At 35.1% G+C, this 20,618-nt stretch overlaps 1 protein-coding gene across 1 annotated transcript in view; it reads right to left on the reverse strand.

Moving 5' to 3' along the window:
- AUH (AU RNA binding methylglutaconyl-CoA hydratase) overlaps window positions 1-20,618 on the reverse strand; it is a 109,848-nt gene that overhangs the window by 45,631 nt on the left and 43,599 nt on the right. The window contains exons 5-6 of the mRNA XM_031507278.3: window positions 7,739-7,831; window positions 6,767-6,823 (exon numbers count right to left, since the gene is read on the reverse strand). Coding sequence (XP_031363138.2) covers window positions 6,767-6,823; window positions 7,739-7,831 — 150 coding nt within the window. The remainder of the gene's footprint in view (window positions 1-6,766; window positions 6,824-7,738; window positions 7,832-20,618) is intronic.

A 20,618-nucleotide genomic window follows, 5' to 3' on the forward strand; every position in this document is an offset into this window, starting at 1 on the left:
AATACCTGAATGAGGCTTAACTCTACATTATTTAAGAAGAAAACAAATAACTTGCTGCACTTTCTCATTTTTCTGGCTGTCATTCAAAAATGAGCAATCCACTAATCACATAAAACAATGTTCCAACTCATGAAAGCTTTCTTATGTACCCATGATAATTAGGAAAGTAATTGATAATATTGTTCAGGTTGTAACAATGAATTTTAGTAAAAATAGCACTCCAAAATTTAATCTTGATATACCACAAATAGTAACACTTTATGTTTTCAGCATTTATCAAACGCTATTCCTATTACTGATGACACTGAAATACAGAAATATAAAGAATATCCTAGCAGTCCATTGTAATGTGCATTGGATTTCAAGTTGAAATTGACATTCAATTTAACATTTATACTTGGCTGAATTGGACAACTACTGCTGTTAGCAAGAACATGTTCTGTGTGAGTTTTTCCCATGCAGAAATTCCCTTGACATCTTTCTCATCCAAAACAGATTTTTTTTTTAGCTTTAAAGTACGTACTGCAACAGAGACAATAAGAATGTTTTTAAAAGCAAAGAATTAAGGAAAATATACTCTGATTGCTAAATTTACTTTTCATTCTTAAACTGGTTTTCTTCCTATGCAAAAAACCCTAATATTTCAGTGTTCCTATATCTTATTTTATAGTCTTTTAATCTGCAAGCTCTATAAATCTCCAGATACAATTTGAAGTCTAGAAAAACAGCCAAAACAATATTGTTACCAAAGTAACAAAGGCAGAACAGAGAAATGCTGTAATTTAATCTCTCTCTTGTTCTATATTTTAAAGACAAAACCAGTCCAGTCTCCTACAGCTTGAAGCTTCAGTTTCACCTTTGGAACATAGAGTTCAAAGCAACTTTTAGATGTAGAAAGAATTTATAGCTTATTTACCAAGACCTTCTTAGAGAGTTTGTAGAGTTTCTTTTTGTTTCCCTCCTTTTTTTTTTTTTTTTAAAAGTCTTCTTCATAAAATATGCTTTTAATCTTAATGCTCCCAAGGAAAGCATGATCCCAGGGCTATGTGCTTGGTTTTTATTTTAATATTACACAGTGGAAGACAGCTTGGTAATGAAGTAGTGGGATTTCTGGGAGGAGCATGGAAGAAAAAAGACAAAATGATGATGAAATGAACAAAGCTTTGCTAATTAAAATGCCAAACAAAATAAAGAGTGACAGCTGTAAGTCTGCAGGCCAATAGCCAGTTTTTATCTAGCAATGACAAATTACCTGCTTACACAAGCATATTAATTTCAATGGAGGTACTTTTTTTTTAGTGGAAACATAATTGTTGATGTATACCAAGACATCATTTAGCTTACACCTAAATCTGTTATGAAATCTTTTGTTTTGCATAAAGAAAACACAAATTATTTTTTATATATGCCTCTCTTTTCTACTTGCTATTACAGAACACTTCCCCTTGTGAAACTAATGTAACTCATTCTGTTAACAGAGTAGGAAGTTCATGTATGCTCTTTACAAGTATTTTTATCTTCACAATAACAAATCTAATACTGAGTGATATACAAATACAATACTAATAAATAGAAGTACTAATAAAAGCACTGAAATGAAAGCACTAATAAAGGTCTGAAAGGCATCATCAATTGCAGGCTTAGTATGACATCCACTGTGAGAATCTAGAGATACACAGCTGAATTACATCACAAATTGAGACAGTTTCAAAAAGTTACAAAGCAAAAAAAACCAAAAGACTTCAACAAAAAAAAATGCTCCAAAAGACAATTTTTGGCTGAGGAGAAAGTTGTCACTGAAAAACACTTCCTTTTCAAGTTGAGAGACATCAAAAACTACATTCAATTAATGACAGATATTTGCACTTTTTTAAATATCAGTTTAGGAAACAAAACAAAGAGAATGAACACAATTTTCTTGTGTAAAAAGACTCTGCTCACACTGCTTTGAATTCTGTAATGATACAGGATTACACAGAAAATAAATTGTTTAAACAGCTTGTAACTAAGAGATCAAAAAATAGTAACTCCTTTTAGCAATTAATAGCTTTGAGAAAAGTCACTCTAACTGATAACAAGAATCTCCTTAAACTGCAAAGTTAATGAAGTCTGGTTTCTCATGAAATCCTGTCTCATACAAACTACTTGCTGTCCACTGTGATGTGTATTCTGACTGAAACATTATCCACAGCTCAGATACACACACAGCTTCTTTCTGTACCCTTTCTGTCATGCTGAAGAACAGGTTAGTCCATGCTGAAACCTTTTCATCTGAGGCCAATACAATTTTCCCTTCATCTGGCCACCTATTTTTAATAAAATTCTGGAGACTATTTGTTTTTGCAACCCCTACCCTGTAAACCACAAATTATACACTGAGTTCACAGTGATGAAACCTGAGGAAGAGCAGGAATGAACAAACCTGTACACACTCTGAAATACAATACAGCACAGAAGAAACAGTCTAAGAGATTCCTGGACTACGTGGAAGATAATTTCCTGACAGAGTTGGTGAGTGAGCCAAGAGGCCAGGTGCCCTACTGCTATTTATGAACAGAGAAGGATTGCTGCTCAGAGGCCATCTAGGGCACAGGCAACTATGAAATGATAGTTTTCAGTTCTTAGAGCAGTAAGGAACAGAGCCAGCAGAATTGCCACCTCAGATTTACAGAAGACAGACTTTTGCTTGTTTAGGAGACTAGTTGATAGAGTCCCTTGTGAGGCAGTCCAGAAGGGATACGGCTTTCAGGAAGGCTGGACATTCTTCAAGAAGAAAATCCTAAAGGCAGAGGAGCAGACCATCCCTATGTGGCAAAAGAAGAGTCAGTGAGAAGGAAGACCAGCCTAACTGAACGGAAAGTTTTTCTGGAACTCCATAAAAAAAAGAAAAGACACTTGGGAGACAATCCCTTGCTGTGGGAATCCAGAGCTTGGGATCCTGGCAGGGGGTCAGGAACCCCCCTGGACAGAGCCCCAAGAGACACTGTCTATGATCTCTGGCCATGGAAAAGAGTTTTCAATCTTACAGGATGAATTACAAGCTCCAAGTGTTTGATATAAGTAATAATTAAGTGTGGTACGGGTGCAAAAGTAAAATTTTAGGATTCTAGATTAGGGGTTCAAAGGGGACAAGATGGAGGAAATTGGGTGTGTCTCGTCCTTTTTTTCCTTCTTCATGCCCTCCATGTTTCACTGTGGTGTTGGCATTTTTCTGTTGGTTTAGGCTGGGGACACACTGTTCAAAGTAGGTGACAGATATTGGCACATTATTGTAAATAAAGCACATGTAGTTTCTGGTGTATAATGTTTGTAACATCCCAGTGAGGGCAGAGCCCCACACGCTGCCCTGCAGGACAGAGCTGGGCAGGGCAGCAGAACATGTTAGAGATAAGCAGCACAGACGAATTATGGCTTCTTCTTTAACAATGGGGCAGAAAGACAGAGACTTTCTACAATCTTGGAATCATCAATACCTCTGATTCTGACACCTTGCAATGCTTCAGACTTGAGGCAGAGTGGCTGGAAAGCTGCTTGACAGAAAAGGGCCTGTGCTGCTGGGTGACAGCAGCTGAACACGAGCTAGCTGTGCCCAGGTGGCCAAGAAGGCAGATGGCATCCTGGCCTGTATCAGAAATGGTGTGACCAGCAGGACAGGGCAGGGATTGTCACCCTGTACTTGGTACTGGTGAGGCCACACCTTGAATCATGTGTCCAGTTCTGGATCCCTACAGAAAAAATATTAAGGTGCTAGAGCATGTCAAGAGAAGGGCAATAGAGCCAATGAAGGGAGCACGAGCCTTGTGAGGAAGTGGTGAGGATTGTTAAGCCTGGAGAAAATGAGGCTCAAGGGAGACCTTATCGCTCTCTACAATAACCTGAAAGGAGGTTAGGGTCAATCTCTTTTACCAAGTAACAAATGCTTCAAGTTGTACCAAGGGAGGTTTACACTGGGTATCAGGAAAAATTTCTTAACTGAAGGGTTGTCAAGCACTGGACAGGTTGTCCAGGGAAGTGGTTGAGTCACTTGAGTGGTGTAGATGTAGCACTTAGCAATACAGTGTAGTGGTGAATTTGGCAGTGCTTATTTGACAGCTGGACTTCATGAGCTTAAAGATCTTTTCCAACCTAAATGATTCTATGACACGTTTTTTTGTGTTGGCATAAGACCACTTTTACAATGATGATTGGCAGATTCTCCTCAGAAAACAAAAACCTTCAATATTCATGCTCAGGTAACTTTCTCATCATCAAGTTACTAAGCTTTTCTCTCTGTTACATATTTCAACTAGTTCTTTGAATCTTGCCTTCCTTACTAGAAAGTGGGATGTACTCAAGAGGAAAAACAGAAATTTCTTCTCCTTTTTCTAGTTAATGTCCTGGCAGTTGAAACTTTTTCCATAGTGCAGAAAACTGGGTTTAAATTTCCAAATGCAAAAGGATAGTCCTACTCCCTCACAATGTGAACACAGTCTGTGAACATAGTTATTGTATAAAAGAAGACACTGCGGTCATCCCACTTGGTCTTGCTGTGTTGTCTGCCATGGATGAATTTTCTGAGGAGATTCAACCTGCTACAGTAAAGCATACTCTATACACGCCTACTTGGTTAAGACCCTCAGCAGACTTAGAAGGAACAATTCATTTTGGTTAACTAACTGCTCAAATGTAGCCTTTAGAAAGTTGCAGTACATCTGTGCATATTCAAAAGAAAAATATCCTGCACCTGGGAAATCTGTGTTAAAACTCGTTGGTCAATAGACAGCACCTCATTGTGTCTTTTGATAATCACATTTTATTAAGAATGGAATAAACCACAATATACAAAAAGGTCCAAAACATAACAGCTGACATGCCCTCGATCTATAATTTGGTTCTGTTGAATTCTAGCAACAATCTTCTAACACAGCTCTTTGATTATAAATTTCTGGGGTATTAAAAAAACAAACCCTCATAGTATAAATATGTTTTTCACATAGACTCAAACATCCACATCACCTGACTTAAAGTTACATCTATCACATACACCTGGCAGTTGACAGAGCAGAATAAAAACAGTAGTTTGCCACAGTACAGAGATCTAGTTCAAAGAAGCAGCTCAGTTTGCCAGCAGATTTCAGGTGTACTAGATGGCAGCAGAAATCTATGCTGGCCTCTTAAGAGCTGCAGCTCACTTTTCAGCTCCACTCTACAGTTCTGTTTTGGCTCAGAGCAGCTTGAAATAAACACTCAGAAAATATTCCATTACCACATGAAGACTATGGTTCAAGTGTGTATATCTGGCTTCTCTACCTAAATGATATATGCAAAATTCCTTCACTTTCTTTCTTGTGCCTTTCATGAAAGGCACAATCAGTTACTCCTAGAATGACAAGAAGCAAAAAGGACTGAAACAAAGTCATTGCTCAATAGGACTGGTGTAAGCACAGGCTGACCAGGAAAATGTTGTGATTAGCTCAAATATATTCAACAAAAATAGTTGTCAGAAAGGCTGATAGGAATAGGGGAAAAAACTTAATCACTGAACATACCACAAAATGTTTTAAGTTGAAAATTCAATGTAACAAGATCAAATCTGTCACATTTCCAAGGACATACACCTGAAGACATATACCTGAATCATTATTTTAGGATGAGGAGAAAAAAAATTCAAACCTCAGTCTTTGAACACTAGTAAAATATTCTGAATGAAACTTATAATGAATCAGTTAACTAGCACTTTAAGGTAAAAGCACAGAAGTTTGAAACATTTATAATTAACTGAAGACAAGGAAATAAGACAACCTCAAAAAGTTGAATACAGAGAATATATGGAGAATTTGAGCTGAATATCTTGAGCTGGAGAGTATGTTTCCAATTACTTAGGCAAGGAGGGAGTGGGAGGACAAAGAGCAAAACCTAACAACAAAGATAAACAGTATAAACTTCTTTTTTTTTCTTTACTGGGACTTATTGCCAAGGCATATTATTTAATGACAACACCACTACCAGTAAATACATCTTTAAATCATCTACATTATTATACTTATCCTACACAAAAAAGAAACCAGACATCAATCATAACTGTTTTCCTTATGTAAAATGTAGTTCTGACCACAGAAAAGTGTTGATTGAAATCACATCTCAACATTAACCAAAATAATATAGCAATTGAAATTGTACAATAATTGTCCAGATTAGTCATAGGATGGGACAATTTTATACACAAAGTTCATACCACTACTGCCATTATGGTTGATTTTACTGGTTTTTTATGTGACCTGCAATAGTATCCACTAGAATTTGATATAGTGCTTTTAAAATAGATTCCATCCATTATAAAGAAAACAAGAGCAAAGAAACAGTATAAAGATCCCAAGAAGTCCCACAAATGAAGGCAAAAAAATCACATGGATACACATTATTCCCAGCTACTGCCCTTTTCCCAGAGCAGCAAACACCTTAATTCAAGTATCAATGATTTGGCCCTTTGCAAAATTATACAGCCTTCAGATCAAGACATTAAATGTCATTTACAGAATCACTCCATGTTGACTTAGTTAATAAAGCCTTTGATAAAAAAAAAATATACATGTGACGATCCCTGAAGATAAGAAATACATATTTAAATTCATTTTGGTAAATAATACAAGCAATAAGCAGTAACACATGCTATAATACTCAATAGACATATAAGAATAAGCAAAAATCCATAAACAATTCAAAACCTAATACTAAATATACATATTTTATTTAGTTATCTGTGGTAGAAAAAGCAAAACTTTCATACCTGCACCTGGAATGATCGCCAACTTTGTTTCAACTAAGCCCATTTTAGCAGAAGATGCTAAAAAATAGAATGCAAAGGAGTTCTTACTCTAATGTAGAAGGAGAAAAATCTACAGAAAATACATAATGATGACCTAGAAGTTTGCTAATATATTAAGTTTTCTGCAAAAAGAAAAATAAATCATTTTTAAAGCACTTGTTTATTAAAGAAACAAATAGATTCAAATGATCTGCTTTTAGTGAAAGATCCAACTACTTCCATCAAGGCAAATTCAGTACTTTATTAATTTTCACATAGTAAGTAAGCAATAACAGTGAGTAAGAGACTTGGTTTCAAATGGAAAGTACTAAAACAAAATGGATACTATTGCTTAACATCTCAGAATGGGGCAGAATTCTGTATCTGACTAATTGAATTCTTTAGGTGACAAATAAAAGTCTAAAGTCAAATAACTTTATATATCCTAACTTAGTGGCTCAGAACCAAATATCCATTTACTTTCCATCAATAGGCTTTACAGTTTGGACAGTTTATTAGCTCAAGGTTCCTCTTTTTCAAGAGTTCTTGTCACTTTTATAATTTAATTTCTTATGTAATAATACACTTAGTAGCAACTTCTGTTTTTTCCCTGCACCCTGTTTAGATAAAATCAAGTCTCCATCAAGAGCACTTTCAAATGCACAAGAATCAAAAAAAAAAAGAAAATAATTGCATGACCCTTTTGGCAAGACTGATAAAATTAGGGTCAGAAGAATCACATAAATATTTAAGAAAACCAATCCAGCTAACAGGGTTAAGCTGTTATAAATGAAACATTTGCAAGTACATAGACAGGTTTCTGCTAAAACTCTTTAAAATAATGGGTTATAAACAATGTCAAATACAACGTATTGTAAGACTTGCAACAGACAGATTAGTCAAGCCAGCTATAACACTAACAACCCCATATTCCATAGCAGAATTCAGACCTACCTGCCACCCGTATATCACAGGCTAACGCAAGCTCTAGGCCACCACCTAAGGCAGTTCCATCTATTGCAGCAATAGTGGGTACAGGCAGATTAGCTGAAAAAGAAAGTACCAATTAACACCAACCTCATACAGAACACCTCTGGAATGTGATTTTATTACATTTTGCTCATTCCACAGTCATACATTTCACAGCTAGAAGCGAAATGTGTCTTGACATTCTCAGACCATCACTGGCAATAATGCCCACTACCACTGCCCCTTCTCTCCTGTAAAGCAGAAGCTAATAGCTTAGTAGAGGTGGGAAACTCTTAAGTTTGACAAACAAATCTGCATACTGCCAGCACACATGACAGGCAGCAGGGCTCCAGAGGCCTGCACGACCATGGCACAGTTTGTGTGTAATTTATCATCAGTGTTCTGACACAAGAAAGTCATTTAAACAATCAGCTTAAAGTACTGCTTTTCACCTTCTGTAAATTGAAATTCTCTTCATCCCTATTCAGCACAAACCCAAAGGTTGATGAAAAATGCATTTTCATTTTAGAAATACACTTGTATATTACAGTTTTAATTATATTTAATGTAAGAATTAACACAAATTATCCATTTTAAAATATACTCAAACAGTAGCCCAGTAGTACATCGTCACTACTAAAGTTTCAAAGATAGCCAAAAGCAATTCATTAGCCAGAACTTGGGTGAAATGTTAAATCAGTTCTTGAAAACAACACCATTTTTTTGTAGATTGTTAAAGAATATTTTCTTTGTTTTAATGTTTCAGCTAATTTGATTCAATGACCAGTTGGTTCAGTTTCATTAGCCAGAAATAGAAGAGAAAAAACTCTTCTGTCAACATAAATGAAAATGATGCATGAAAGACTTTAAAAGACTTCTTTCCTTTTAAAATCTAGAAGAGTAATATGACAAAAATTATTACTTTAATGTATTAATTAGAGCTTTTCCTAGTGAACTAGTTAGTTCTAAATTTAGAAATTGTGGTACCTAGCTTACCTGTTTCCTATCTGACAGACAAACTTCAATAAACTTAATTCAACAAAAGAATCAATTAAATATTGGTATACATCAGCATGACAATTATTATAAGCCTGTAGTCTCTCGCTGGGTAACAAACAAAATACGTAATTAAACAAAGGTTATTTTACCTGCAAATTGACCTGCTTTTATGATTAACGGCTAATGAAAATCCAATTACCTTTAAAAAAAGAACAAAAACTTAGCAATTCTTTTCAAGATTCTAACAGATGCTTTAAAACAAAGTACCTGGGTTGCTGGTTTAGATCATGATTAACAGTGATTATCTGAACCAATTTTAGTGTCAAAAAAGGCTATTGATTACTGTTTTCAAGAGCTCTTTCAGTGACTTAAAATTGCTCCAGGTACCCATTATACCTGCCATCTGCCACAGAAGGCATAGGAGACAGAAGAATGGTAGAAAAATCTGCTCTTTCTCTATTTACTTCTTCTCAGTCATATGGAAAGGCAACTCTCATTTTCAACAGGGCACGGTTGCTGACAGAAACTTATAACCCTGTCAACACAACCAATTTGCCAAACAGTCTTGCAATATTGCCAGCTGACACAGCTAGCCTTTCTCTTAAAGAAATATGCCTTTGCCTTGGGTAAATAAAAAATAGTTTGCCTGAACATGAAGGCATGGTCATTGTTAACTGCAGTTTCCAGCAGTTACTGCCTGTATGAATGTTTCATTTATCAGAAAATAGCAAACAGTATCTTGAGCACTATTTGCATGGCTTTTGCAGCACTATTTGCATGGCTTTTGCAGTACTCCAAGGCAGAATGCTTTACTAAGATAAGCAACTACTGGAATTAGCTATGGTGCAATTCAAGTATATATTCAAGTATAACAATAATTCAAGTGTATATTCAAGTATAACACATAGAATTGGAAGTTAATGAATGAGTATTATAAAACAGCTTGGTTTCAAGAATTACAGCCAGTTTCTACCATGAAAAAATAAAAAATCTTAATTCAAGGAACAAAAAGCAGTTTGATAGTGTTAGAATCATCACTTCCCAAGGACATTCATTTAAAAGGATCACCTGACATAAGAGTTGACAACAAATGAAAGGCAAAAGACATATTCTCTGTAATAGCCTTCTGTGTATCTATTAAAGGAATTTAAGAAATTAATCCTTTTAATATGTTCTCATGAAGCATCAGAAAAACTAGCATAAAAAAAGTTAGTAATCACTTGGGATTGCAAACTGCGTTTCCAGGCTATTAGAACTTTTTAACAAGGGTAAAGCTTCCTGGAGTATTAGTATTTTGTAGCATAAGAAACACATGATCACATTTATCTTCATGATTTTAATGTACAACTGCCAAAACTGTTGAGCTCATAACAAAAGCAGAGATGATGTTTGACAAATAATGCCCTGTAGGCTTAATTGAGTTGTATGCACTCAAATTTTAGGAACAATAAATTACACATATAGACAGGTCAATCTTCACAATGATTCTACATGACAAGGCTCATTTGCTATGAGTGATAAAAAAAATATTTAAAGCTTTGCCAAGAGGCCTAGTGGTTTTATATTTTAACATTCTATATTTTTGTCATAGTTCAAATAACAAGATATAAATTTCAGGCAATTGTACAACTACTCATTAGTCCTAAATTCTAGATGTGATACAGGTATATCAGGGTGCAATCATGAGCTGCATAGTAAAATAAAAAAGGAGTTTAAGATATATAAAAGAAACAGATTAGCTAAAGTAAATGAGAGAGTACAACACAGAGACAAGAACAGACCATGTATATATAAAGATTAAAGCTGTTATAAGTAGTTAAAAGACTAAGTAATGAGCAGCATTAAATTTTAGTTAGAGAATTTCATTGAGTTACCATAGTATATTAAAGTCTGGAATATGAAGGACACTAAATAATAAGGTAGTTCACACAACTAATTCAGAAAGGCTTACTTCACACATGTAGTCTAACGTAAAACATGCTGCTTATTCTGTAAATTAAGTTATATTCTGCACATAAAACATGTCCCAAGTAAATGCCAATAGTCACACCCTTACATAACATCAATGCTTAATCATATTACAAAAAAGTAAGACTCTAAGTACATTAAATAAATAGAAAGGTCCAATTCAGTTTATGTTATGTCAGCAACAGAGCCAGACATAAGACAAAAACACATCCCTATATTCAAGATCACAGGAGTAGAGACTGCCAGCTAAAGAGAAGACAAATGTGAACAAGCAAATCAAAATAAATTTTATGTATTAAGTTGTTTGAGGAATAATCTCTTAGCACAGAAGCTGACAAAAACTATAAAAAAGCATGTTTACTGGCCATTCAAGACATGATACAAGAAGAGTGACCAACAGGTAAACTGAAGAACTTGAATAAGAGAAAATAATCTTAGTAACATTAGATACCTCAACTAAACCCATAAACAACTTAAACAAAATAGAAAATATGACATACAGGAACATAAATATATACTGCTTCCTACTCTGTAGTAACTGTGAACTTTCAGCTCAACTCAGAAATACATCTCTGGTAAACATACATATCACATGTAGTTTTAGATTAGGCGGACCGGCAGCATCTTTAGTCTTGGGATACTGCCTGTGACTCTTCATTACTGAAAGGTGTAGAATAGAGTAAGTTAACTCTCCCTCTCTCCTGTACATGAGTACAGAATGTCACAGGAGGAGCACTTTGCAATTAAGCACATAAAAATATATTTAATGTGTTGGAAGTAATTTCAAGTTCTTCTGAGGCAGGTAATTGTTATTTCATCTTCAAGTGACTTTCCACATGATGTCTACTGCTGCTGACTAACAAGGTATTTCCTTTCTGCTTAGAGACCATGTTATGACAAACAACAGGCCAGCATATGAATACAGGCACCTGGTCTGGAAGATCTGACCACTAAATAGTTTCTCAGATGTATGCCATAACGCCTACACAGCTGATTCATTCTACTGCAGATACTGACATTCCCCAAATAGAAAGCAGAAAATGCCTGGATTCTACTGACCTGAATCATAAATGACTGTTTAATCTTCTCACTAATTTATTAAGGAAGTTCTTATAAAATTACAGATATGTGAGATAATAGCTGGGAGGAAACAGGATTACATGTGACACTTTCTTAGTAACTCTCTAGTAGTCTTTTTCTATTCTTACACAGCCTCAGTTTCTCATTACTGATAAAAAATAAACAGCCTGATCAACAAGGAAAACCTACTTTCCAATTCAGTAAGGATGAAGGAAGTATGAAGAATTAATACATACAGTAAAACCAAAATGGCAACAATTCACACATGAAAGTAGCCTTGTTTTTATGAAACATTATATACAGTAGATTTCATGTAACAGACAAAAATCCACTTTCTTTAGCTGGTGTCCAATTACTCAAAGGAAGACCTATTACTAATGCTGATCCCTTACTGTGAGTTCTTGAAACAAGCAAAGGAAGAATAATATTATTAATTCCAGACTTTGTAAATTGTGTTCCTGGTCAACCTGCATGCACTTGTGCCAGCTGATTAACTTAAAATATTTAACACCCAGAAAAATAAATACAAATTCAGAATATATAAAACTCAAAAAGACCAACCTCCTAGGAGTGTCCTCCTTGCAATGGAAAAAAAAAAAAAACATTCCCAAGATAGACACAAGATTTTGAGATTTAGACTATTGAAGTGCCAATGAAATGTATAAGAATCAACCATTTGTAGCCTGGCAGTTGTTGCAATGAACCTGAAGAACACCTGCAGTACCCCCTTCCTTTAGTCAAGATGTAGGAGTCATCATTAAAAGAACTAAAATCTAATAGACATAGAATTCAGTTTCTCTAAAATAAAAGGTCTGTACTGTTACTGCAGTACCACTTCATGATTCCCATAAATCAGAAAATTCCATGGAAGTCCACTCAAGCCCTATCAATACAAAAATTCTACACAGATATAATTAGATACAATTAGATATAATGAGATATAGATATAGATATAATTAACTTCTTATATCTTACTTAACTTAGATATAATTAATTTCTATTTTTGAAGTACTTTTTACAGATTAGGGCAAATATATCAATTTGCCCTAATTACTTCTATGCAAATAATTTAACTAATTATACCAGTCAGAATTTGGTACCTACAAACATTCAAATGCCCCAGTTTAAAGCCGGCCCTTTTATGCATTTGATACAAAACATTAATGAAACTAAAGACAGTCATCTTAACTTCCCTTGTTATTCCCTTGTTTTCCTGTACCTGGACAATGTTCAAAAAAGGTCCTTATTGTTCCTTTCTCATCTTAATTCAGTGACCTCTGGCAACCAGTCTTCAGAAAGAACAGCTATTCAGATAACAGATATTCAGTGATAAACTAGAAGCTTGTCACTATCTCTAGTACCTACTGAACCAGATTCAAAACCCTGACTTGTCTTTAATTATGAACAGAAGAACTCTTGTTACCCAGAATGAAACTGAAAGTAGTGAGCATACTCAACTTGCCTCAAAACTGAGTATCTATCTAAGACAGAAGTAGCCACAAAATTCAATTTTAAGTAACAATACAACTGAATTGCCACAGAACAAAGAAACAGATTGTCCAAGCTATTTATTCCACATGTGCATTTCTGATTATTTGACAAATCAGCTTGATTAGTGAACAGCTTACGAGGACAAGCAACTTCAGGGGACATTTTCAGCAAGTAATTTTTCCTTTTGAATAATGGATTTCATAAATCATAAAGCCAGGAGGATGAATTGTATAAAAGTATCTTCCATACTGTCAATATTACATGGATTACCAGAGGAAAGTATGCTATAAATTGAGAAAGAGATTAACAGTTCCACAACTTGCTATTTAACTCTAGCAAATTATGGAAGTGTGGCAAACATCTGCCTACGTATGTCTGTAGCACATGGGAAACCCTTAAATCACAGAATAGCTGAGGCAGAAAGAGACTTCTGGAGCTCACCTTGTCCAGCCTGTCTGCTCAACCAGCAGCACCTTGAACAGGTTGCTCAAACTCATGTCCAGGTGATTTTGGAAGATGTCTAAGGAGGGAGACTTCAGAACCTCTGGGGTAACCTGTATCAATGCTCTGTCCCTCCATAGTGAATAAGGACTTCCTGATCTCAGGGAGAATATCTTCTGTTCAATCACCACCAGAGACAGCCCAGCTTCATCTTCTAACACCTCATACCTTGCGAGCCATCTCTTCTCTAGCCCTAGCCTGCTCAACCTTTTCTCACTGAAAAGATGCTCTGGAGCATTCAACACCTTCAGGGTCTTTCACTGGACATTCCAGTAGCTCTGCCTTTTACTGAGGAGCCTAGAACTGGCCATAGTATTCCAGCAGTGGCCTCATCTGTGCAGATGAGAGCAAAAGGAACACCTCCCTCAACACTGGGTAACACTGATCCTAATACAGCCCAGGATATCACCGTCCTTCCTTGCCACAAGGGCACAGCACTATCTCACATTCAACTTGGTGTCCCACCCAGACCTGAGGGGTTTTTTGTGTGGCTGCTTTTCCTATCATTGCCCCCATCATGTAGCTGGTGCATGAGGTTGTTTGCATCTTCCTTTGTAGAAATGATTGATGTTCCTGTTAGTTTGTTACTCTAGCTTGCTGAGTTCCCTCTGAATGGTAGCACAACCCACTCCTTATGATTTTACATCATCAGCAAACTTGCTGAGTCTACATTCTATCCCATCATCCAGACCATGAAAGATGTCAAACAGGACTGAATTTGGTGCTGCATACAGACTGGCTAGGGGCCTCCAAGCAGATTTCATGCTGCTGATGCAAAATCTGGACCCCTTCATTTAGCCAATCTTCTATCAATTTCACTGCCTTTTCATCCAGTCCATACTCACCAGTTACTTTACAAAAATTTTACAAGAGGTACTGTCAAAAGCCTTACTGAAGTCAAGCTAGACAATATCCATGTTTCTCAATCTAAAAACAATGAGAAACAATGTTTCTCATCTAACAAAATTCTCGTTTCATCATAGGTTGTCAGACTGGTTAAGCAACATTTCCCTCCTCTGACTCCACCTTATGACTTTCTTGTCCCTTGTGTTCCCAGTAGTAGTTTAGTTTCCACGTTTAGTTGTTCTGGAACCTCTCCAAGGACAAATTTTAATCTACAGATAAGAAATCTCCTTCCCCATTTCTTAGTACATTTATTTAAATGTAGTAACAATAGAGACTTCAAATTAATAAAAAGAATGGTCACATGCTCCCAAAATGTTTAAATATCACTAAGTGCATATGTGTAGATAGATTCCATGATTGAAGGTCACCCATTAGGAAAGCAAGAAAGAGGAAAAAAGAGTCATATCTTAAGAGTAAAAATGTCAAATAAAGAATTAGAAATTTTAGTCTTGTTATTACAAAGCAATGCACTTATTCACATGACATTTATCTTTAGTGCATATTTCAACTACAAATAGCTTAAACCTATTTAATAGTGCAAGTCTATGGGCTGATTCCTACACTAGCATTGAACGGTTTGAGATCTGTTACTTTACAGAGTTTCTTTATGAACTCAAAATCTCCAAGTTGTCTGGTTACAAGTAATAAAAGAATTTTCAAAAGGTCACAGACATAAATAGGAATTTTGAGTCAGCAGTAATGATTATTTGAAACTACGTCCTAGCTTGCATAATAACTGGGAATGGATTTTTACTTTGTTTTTAAAATAATTAAGTTTATACCTAAATATTATTATTTCATAACTCAGAATAAATTTCTCTTCCATCTCTTCACTAACCCAGATTCTTGATGTCTCTTGGTGGTGTGGCTGTTGATTATAAAAACTAAGATTTTTTAACTTAAAAAAAATAAAGGGGGGGCATAAAGGGCATAAGCTATGCCCCTTGACTGGCAATTAGGGGCAGGCCATGTACAGTTCTGATAACTGGAATACTCTTTATACTAGGAACATTATGATCACAAAATTACATTTAACATATTAAATAATTTATGTCACAAGAAATCAGAAAAAAATATTACAACACAGCACTCTATCTCGATTTCATTTTTGGGGACCTTCCCCTGAAGAACAACATTGTGATGGCATATAACCTTTGCAATGAGTTTTGTTTCAGGCAGTTACCTTACCTTGCAAAATCTGTAATCAAGTCATTGACTACAACAGTTTGCTTTCATTTTCAGTTGCAAGCACTACTGTAAAAAAAAAGATTCATCTATAGAGAAAAAAGCTAACAGAAACAAAACATTTCAGCAAATACTTTCATCCATTCTGTAACACTAAGAAATCCAACCAGTATGTCACAGGGACATTTCTCTCTCTCTTAGGATTTTTCATAGAGGTGCACAGAGAGAAATGTTCCTGTGACACCAGAGGATGCAGCAACATTTGAAAGTGGCTGAGAGAGACTGTCAAATCCACATGAACTTCAGAGTAAAGAAGATTGGTCCGGCCATTCTTGCACATGGCAAGTAATCACTTGTTACAAAGCTTTACCTCTCTTAAGTGCAAAAATAACGATAAAGTGATTATTCAACTAATTTCTATACCTCTGTATGTTTCAAAAATATATTCATCTGCAAAAACGACCACACTTTAAAGTCTGAATAAGGAATTCTGTGCCGTACATTTGCTTGTCACAACTGTGAAAGGCTTTTAGGTACCCTCTAATTCCTGCACTTTAGATAAGAAGCTTAACAACTACAATTGTTGATAGACTTGAACATTACTGTCTTTGCTTTAATACCTTCAAAGTTCAGGCAGACAATAACAGTAAAGAGCTGCAGAAGAAAACTCCGTATTTTTTAGTATTTGAAAGAAATTTTGCTTTTTAATGAAAATGGTTACTGTACATTACAGCTGATTACTAAGCAAAAGGTATTAAGTTTTTCTTCCATTTGTTTTGACATAGGCTAAAGCACCTCACTCAATCCTATTAATTTCCCAGTTTAGCCCTTTAATCATTCACTCTCATATGTGACATAGAAACAATGTTTTTTTTTTTTAACTGAAAAAAAATTTCAACTTTAATAAAGGCATATTATATGAATTATTTTAAAATTTTCTAATTGGGTATTTATTATGGACAAGTAAGAGAGTGTGTTCTACATTCTTGATAATAGAAACAGGAACTGAGAAACTAATGGGAATGAAAGAGGTGTTTTACTTAAACCCTTCAGCTACTGTTTTCTGTATCCAACTCTTCCATGATTTTCTTGTACTATAGACAATCATTTGGATATTTCAATCATCTCTCTTTATCAGTCTGATAAAGAGATTCTTCTGTTTCTTCATATTTACTAACATTTTGTCTTGTAGTTTCATTCTGCTCTCAGTACGACAATAATAAAGTCAAACCTAGATGACAGAATCCACTTTCTGTAAAAATGAGTGAAAACTACGGATAAAAGAAAAATGAAAATTATTCCTTTTATTTTTTACTCTTGCTAAATACATTTAAGAACTTATTACTTACATAAAAACAGTACAGCATGTAATCAAGCAGTGAATTTATGAAACACAAAGGAATTAAATAAATTCATTTACATTTTTACATTCTACTTCTATGCTAGATTTTTTTTTCTTAAAGAGCATACAAAATAAAACTCAAATTATAATCTCTATATAATATACACACACACAACTGTAGTCTCTGATATAGTCTCTGGTTGTTAGGAGAATCAAATTAGATACAGTTTTCATTTTTTTAATGTTTTTTTAAACAGTAACATTTTAAACAAACATCATTTTAAAGAAACGTCATTTTTATTCTGATTTACAGTATGAAGATAACACATACTCTATTATTACTACCACTCTTGTTTGACACAATACATAGCCCAGTCTAGTGTTAAAATATTTTATTCTAAATTAGCATAATTTACCAAGTAATAGTTTCAAGCCAGTTCATTCACAGAACACTGCAGAAGAAACACTCCCTAACATTTTATAGTAAGCTTTTTGTTTTTTACAAGCTAGCTTAGTAATATCATCAATATCATCAGAGCCTACCTAGGCAAAAGGTGTATTCACTACAAGATTTGACAACTCTGAAGTCAAAGCCGTGTGCTTGGCCCCATCAGTGAGCTCAGGATTTGTTCAATATAAGAGCAACATTATGCTTTCAGCACTATGTCAGGAGTTGCTACCCCTTGAATACCAATTCATTCAAGGAACAGAGACCAAGACAGGCAAAGCAAAGCGCTAACAAACTTTTATTTCTCATTCAGTGATTGAAACATACAATTTCAAACTTGAACAGGGTGAGGAGAGGATAGCACTACCAACACATCAAACATGCACAGTGTGGCTCCCAGAAGAGGGAATGGAAGCCCTGGACAGCAAGTGATACTGGAGGCCTGTTAACACAGTACAAAATGGCCATGCTGATCTCAATAAACCATTTGAGTGAGCATCATTCTAGTTTTGGAACAGTTACCTTTGTGGAAGAAAACTTAAAGAGCCATGTCCACAGCATAGCCTCTTGTCCTCCAGAACAACATTAAGAATGACTACCAGAAGAAAAACTAAACTATTGCTGAGGTTATGTTGATTTTTGTCACAGCTGTACAGCAAGCAGCACCAGGATCAGACAACACTTAGTCAAAGGCTACCTTAAATTAATTCAATATCAAGAGAAGAAATAAATCTACCACTGGAAAACAACCAAGAGCCTAGCAACACACTCAGAATGCTGGCACTCAAGGACTGTATTAGCTATGCTGTACACTTAATCAAACAGGCAACATCATAACACAGCAAGCAAAATACTGTGCTAAAATCTATATTTTACAGTGTCAGCAACACAGAAAGAGCATAATGGCTGAGGCCAGCTGTTAAGCATGGCTCTGCTAGCTGTAATTTGTCCTTTTTCAAATTTGATAGCGATCTAAAATTTCATTTGGCTTCCCAGTAAACACAACTCATAGCCTATAACTCTCTTCCCTATGAGAGAAATCCACAGTTCTTATCAAAGGATTTCCAAATTAGAGCACTGCATTTTTGATGGCCAGACCTACTTCCAGCAAACACAGATGGATTTTGTAAATTTGGTAAATTTTGAGTGTTCATTCCTAAACCAGGATTTCAAATGCTAACCAAACCTGCACAGAAGCCTCACAGATTCAAACAGTAAAACAAGACAACAAATACTAAAACAGCGCCAACCTCATCAATGATAATCATTACTTTTAAGCCTTCATCATGGAAAGGTGGGGTAACAGTTAGCAGACCAGAAATCAAGTGAAATTTTTTTATAATCTTGATACCATTCTTGGGACTTCTGAAAGAAATATTTGACAGCCTGCATTGAAAACCAAACTGTAGTATATAATGTGGCATAAAAAATTGCATGCATGCACAATCTTCAATAGTCAAACTAGGAACTTTTTTGATAAGAGGATGTTTGTCTGAAGGAGGAAAAAGTGTGTTCTTTTAGGTCAATTGAAATTTTGGTGATGACTGAAAGCCAGAGGACAGAAGAAATGTTAAATAAGGAAAAAAATAAAAACCCTGTAAATATAGAACTGTATCTGTTTTGAATAAAATAAAAAGCACACAATAAAAAACACAAATGCAAGCAACTGACCACAAGGTGCTTTCATTCCAGATGATCTCATTCAAAGTGGAGTATGTTAAAACTAACCATATCTGACAGCATTATGTATAAACAAATTTACTAAATATCACCACTTATTAAAGTTGCATCATTTATAAGTTAGAAACTAATAAAATATTTTCAACAAAAACCTGTAAGATTAGTTATAATGCAACAAACGCAACAGAAAACGAAGTAACTTTAGGATTTTATTAAAAAATTCATTCTTAGTAAAGATCTAGGTTCTATTAGGCCATGAGTAAGGTGCTCTGTCTCCAAATGTGAAATAAAAACAAGCCTGACCACATGTTAATTTTAAGAAGTAACCAAGAAAGTAAATTTCCAATTTTTTCCCCCTTTTTATGGGATTGGGGAACTTACGCCTACATTCTTTGGAAAAGTTTTGCTAGTCAATGATGTTTCCCACTTAATAGAGGTTGGAGCTAAATGTCAATTTGAGTAATTACATGTATTTGCTGAGCTCTTTCTGGAGCTTCAGTTTTTATTTTTATTAAATATGGTGTTTTTGAGGAATGTGGCTATTGCATTCAGCTCCATACATAGCCTCAGTTTGTTTTGCAACAGAATTCTCAAAAGATAACATATGCACACACTATCACAGCTCTGACCCCATAGCCAGTATAAAGAACAGCATGGATTTAATGAGAGGCATACCATAAAATACACATTGAAGAGCTGACCCACACTGATGGGGTTTTTTCCTCCCAAAAGCTTCAAAAACAAGGCTTCTGGAAATCATTGTCATTTGATTTAATTCAGCCAGGCCTGTCTTGTTGTGCATAGTTACAATAAATCTATTAAGGTTTTTCTCTCACAATTTCTTTAGGGTAAAGACAGCCTTAGATCAGTAATTAAGTGCATCAAGGCAGAATATAGTAATGGATAAGTAATCTTCTATTTCTTACTATTAAAAGAAACAACAACAAAGAAAAAAGTAGAAAAAAACCCAGACACACACACACAAACCCAAACCCCAAAAAAACCTCTACAATTTTGGTATAATTTTAGCAAAAGCAACCACTGCTAAAAATAGAGGCCATTTTCATTTCCCCCTCCCCAGCTTAAAGCTCCAAGTGCCACAACTAATGGGACTCTGTTCAATTTTTTTCAACTCTTTTTTCAGCATTTATTTATAAACAAAATCACATTTACTGCAGTCTTACTTCTTCACCCAAATTTAGCAAGAAGTTACAAATTACTCCCATATAAATAAGTGTAGTATGCTTTTAATTTCCAGAAAATTC

The sequence above is a fragment of the Lonchura striata genome, chromosome Z (genome assembly GCF_050655825.1).
Source record: "Lonchura striata isolate lonStrDom1 chromosome Z, ASM5065582v1, whole genome shotgun sequence".
In the NCBI taxonomy this organism is placed as follows: domain Eukaryota; kingdom Metazoa; phylum Chordata; class Aves; order Passeriformes; family Estrildidae; genus Lonchura; species Lonchura striata.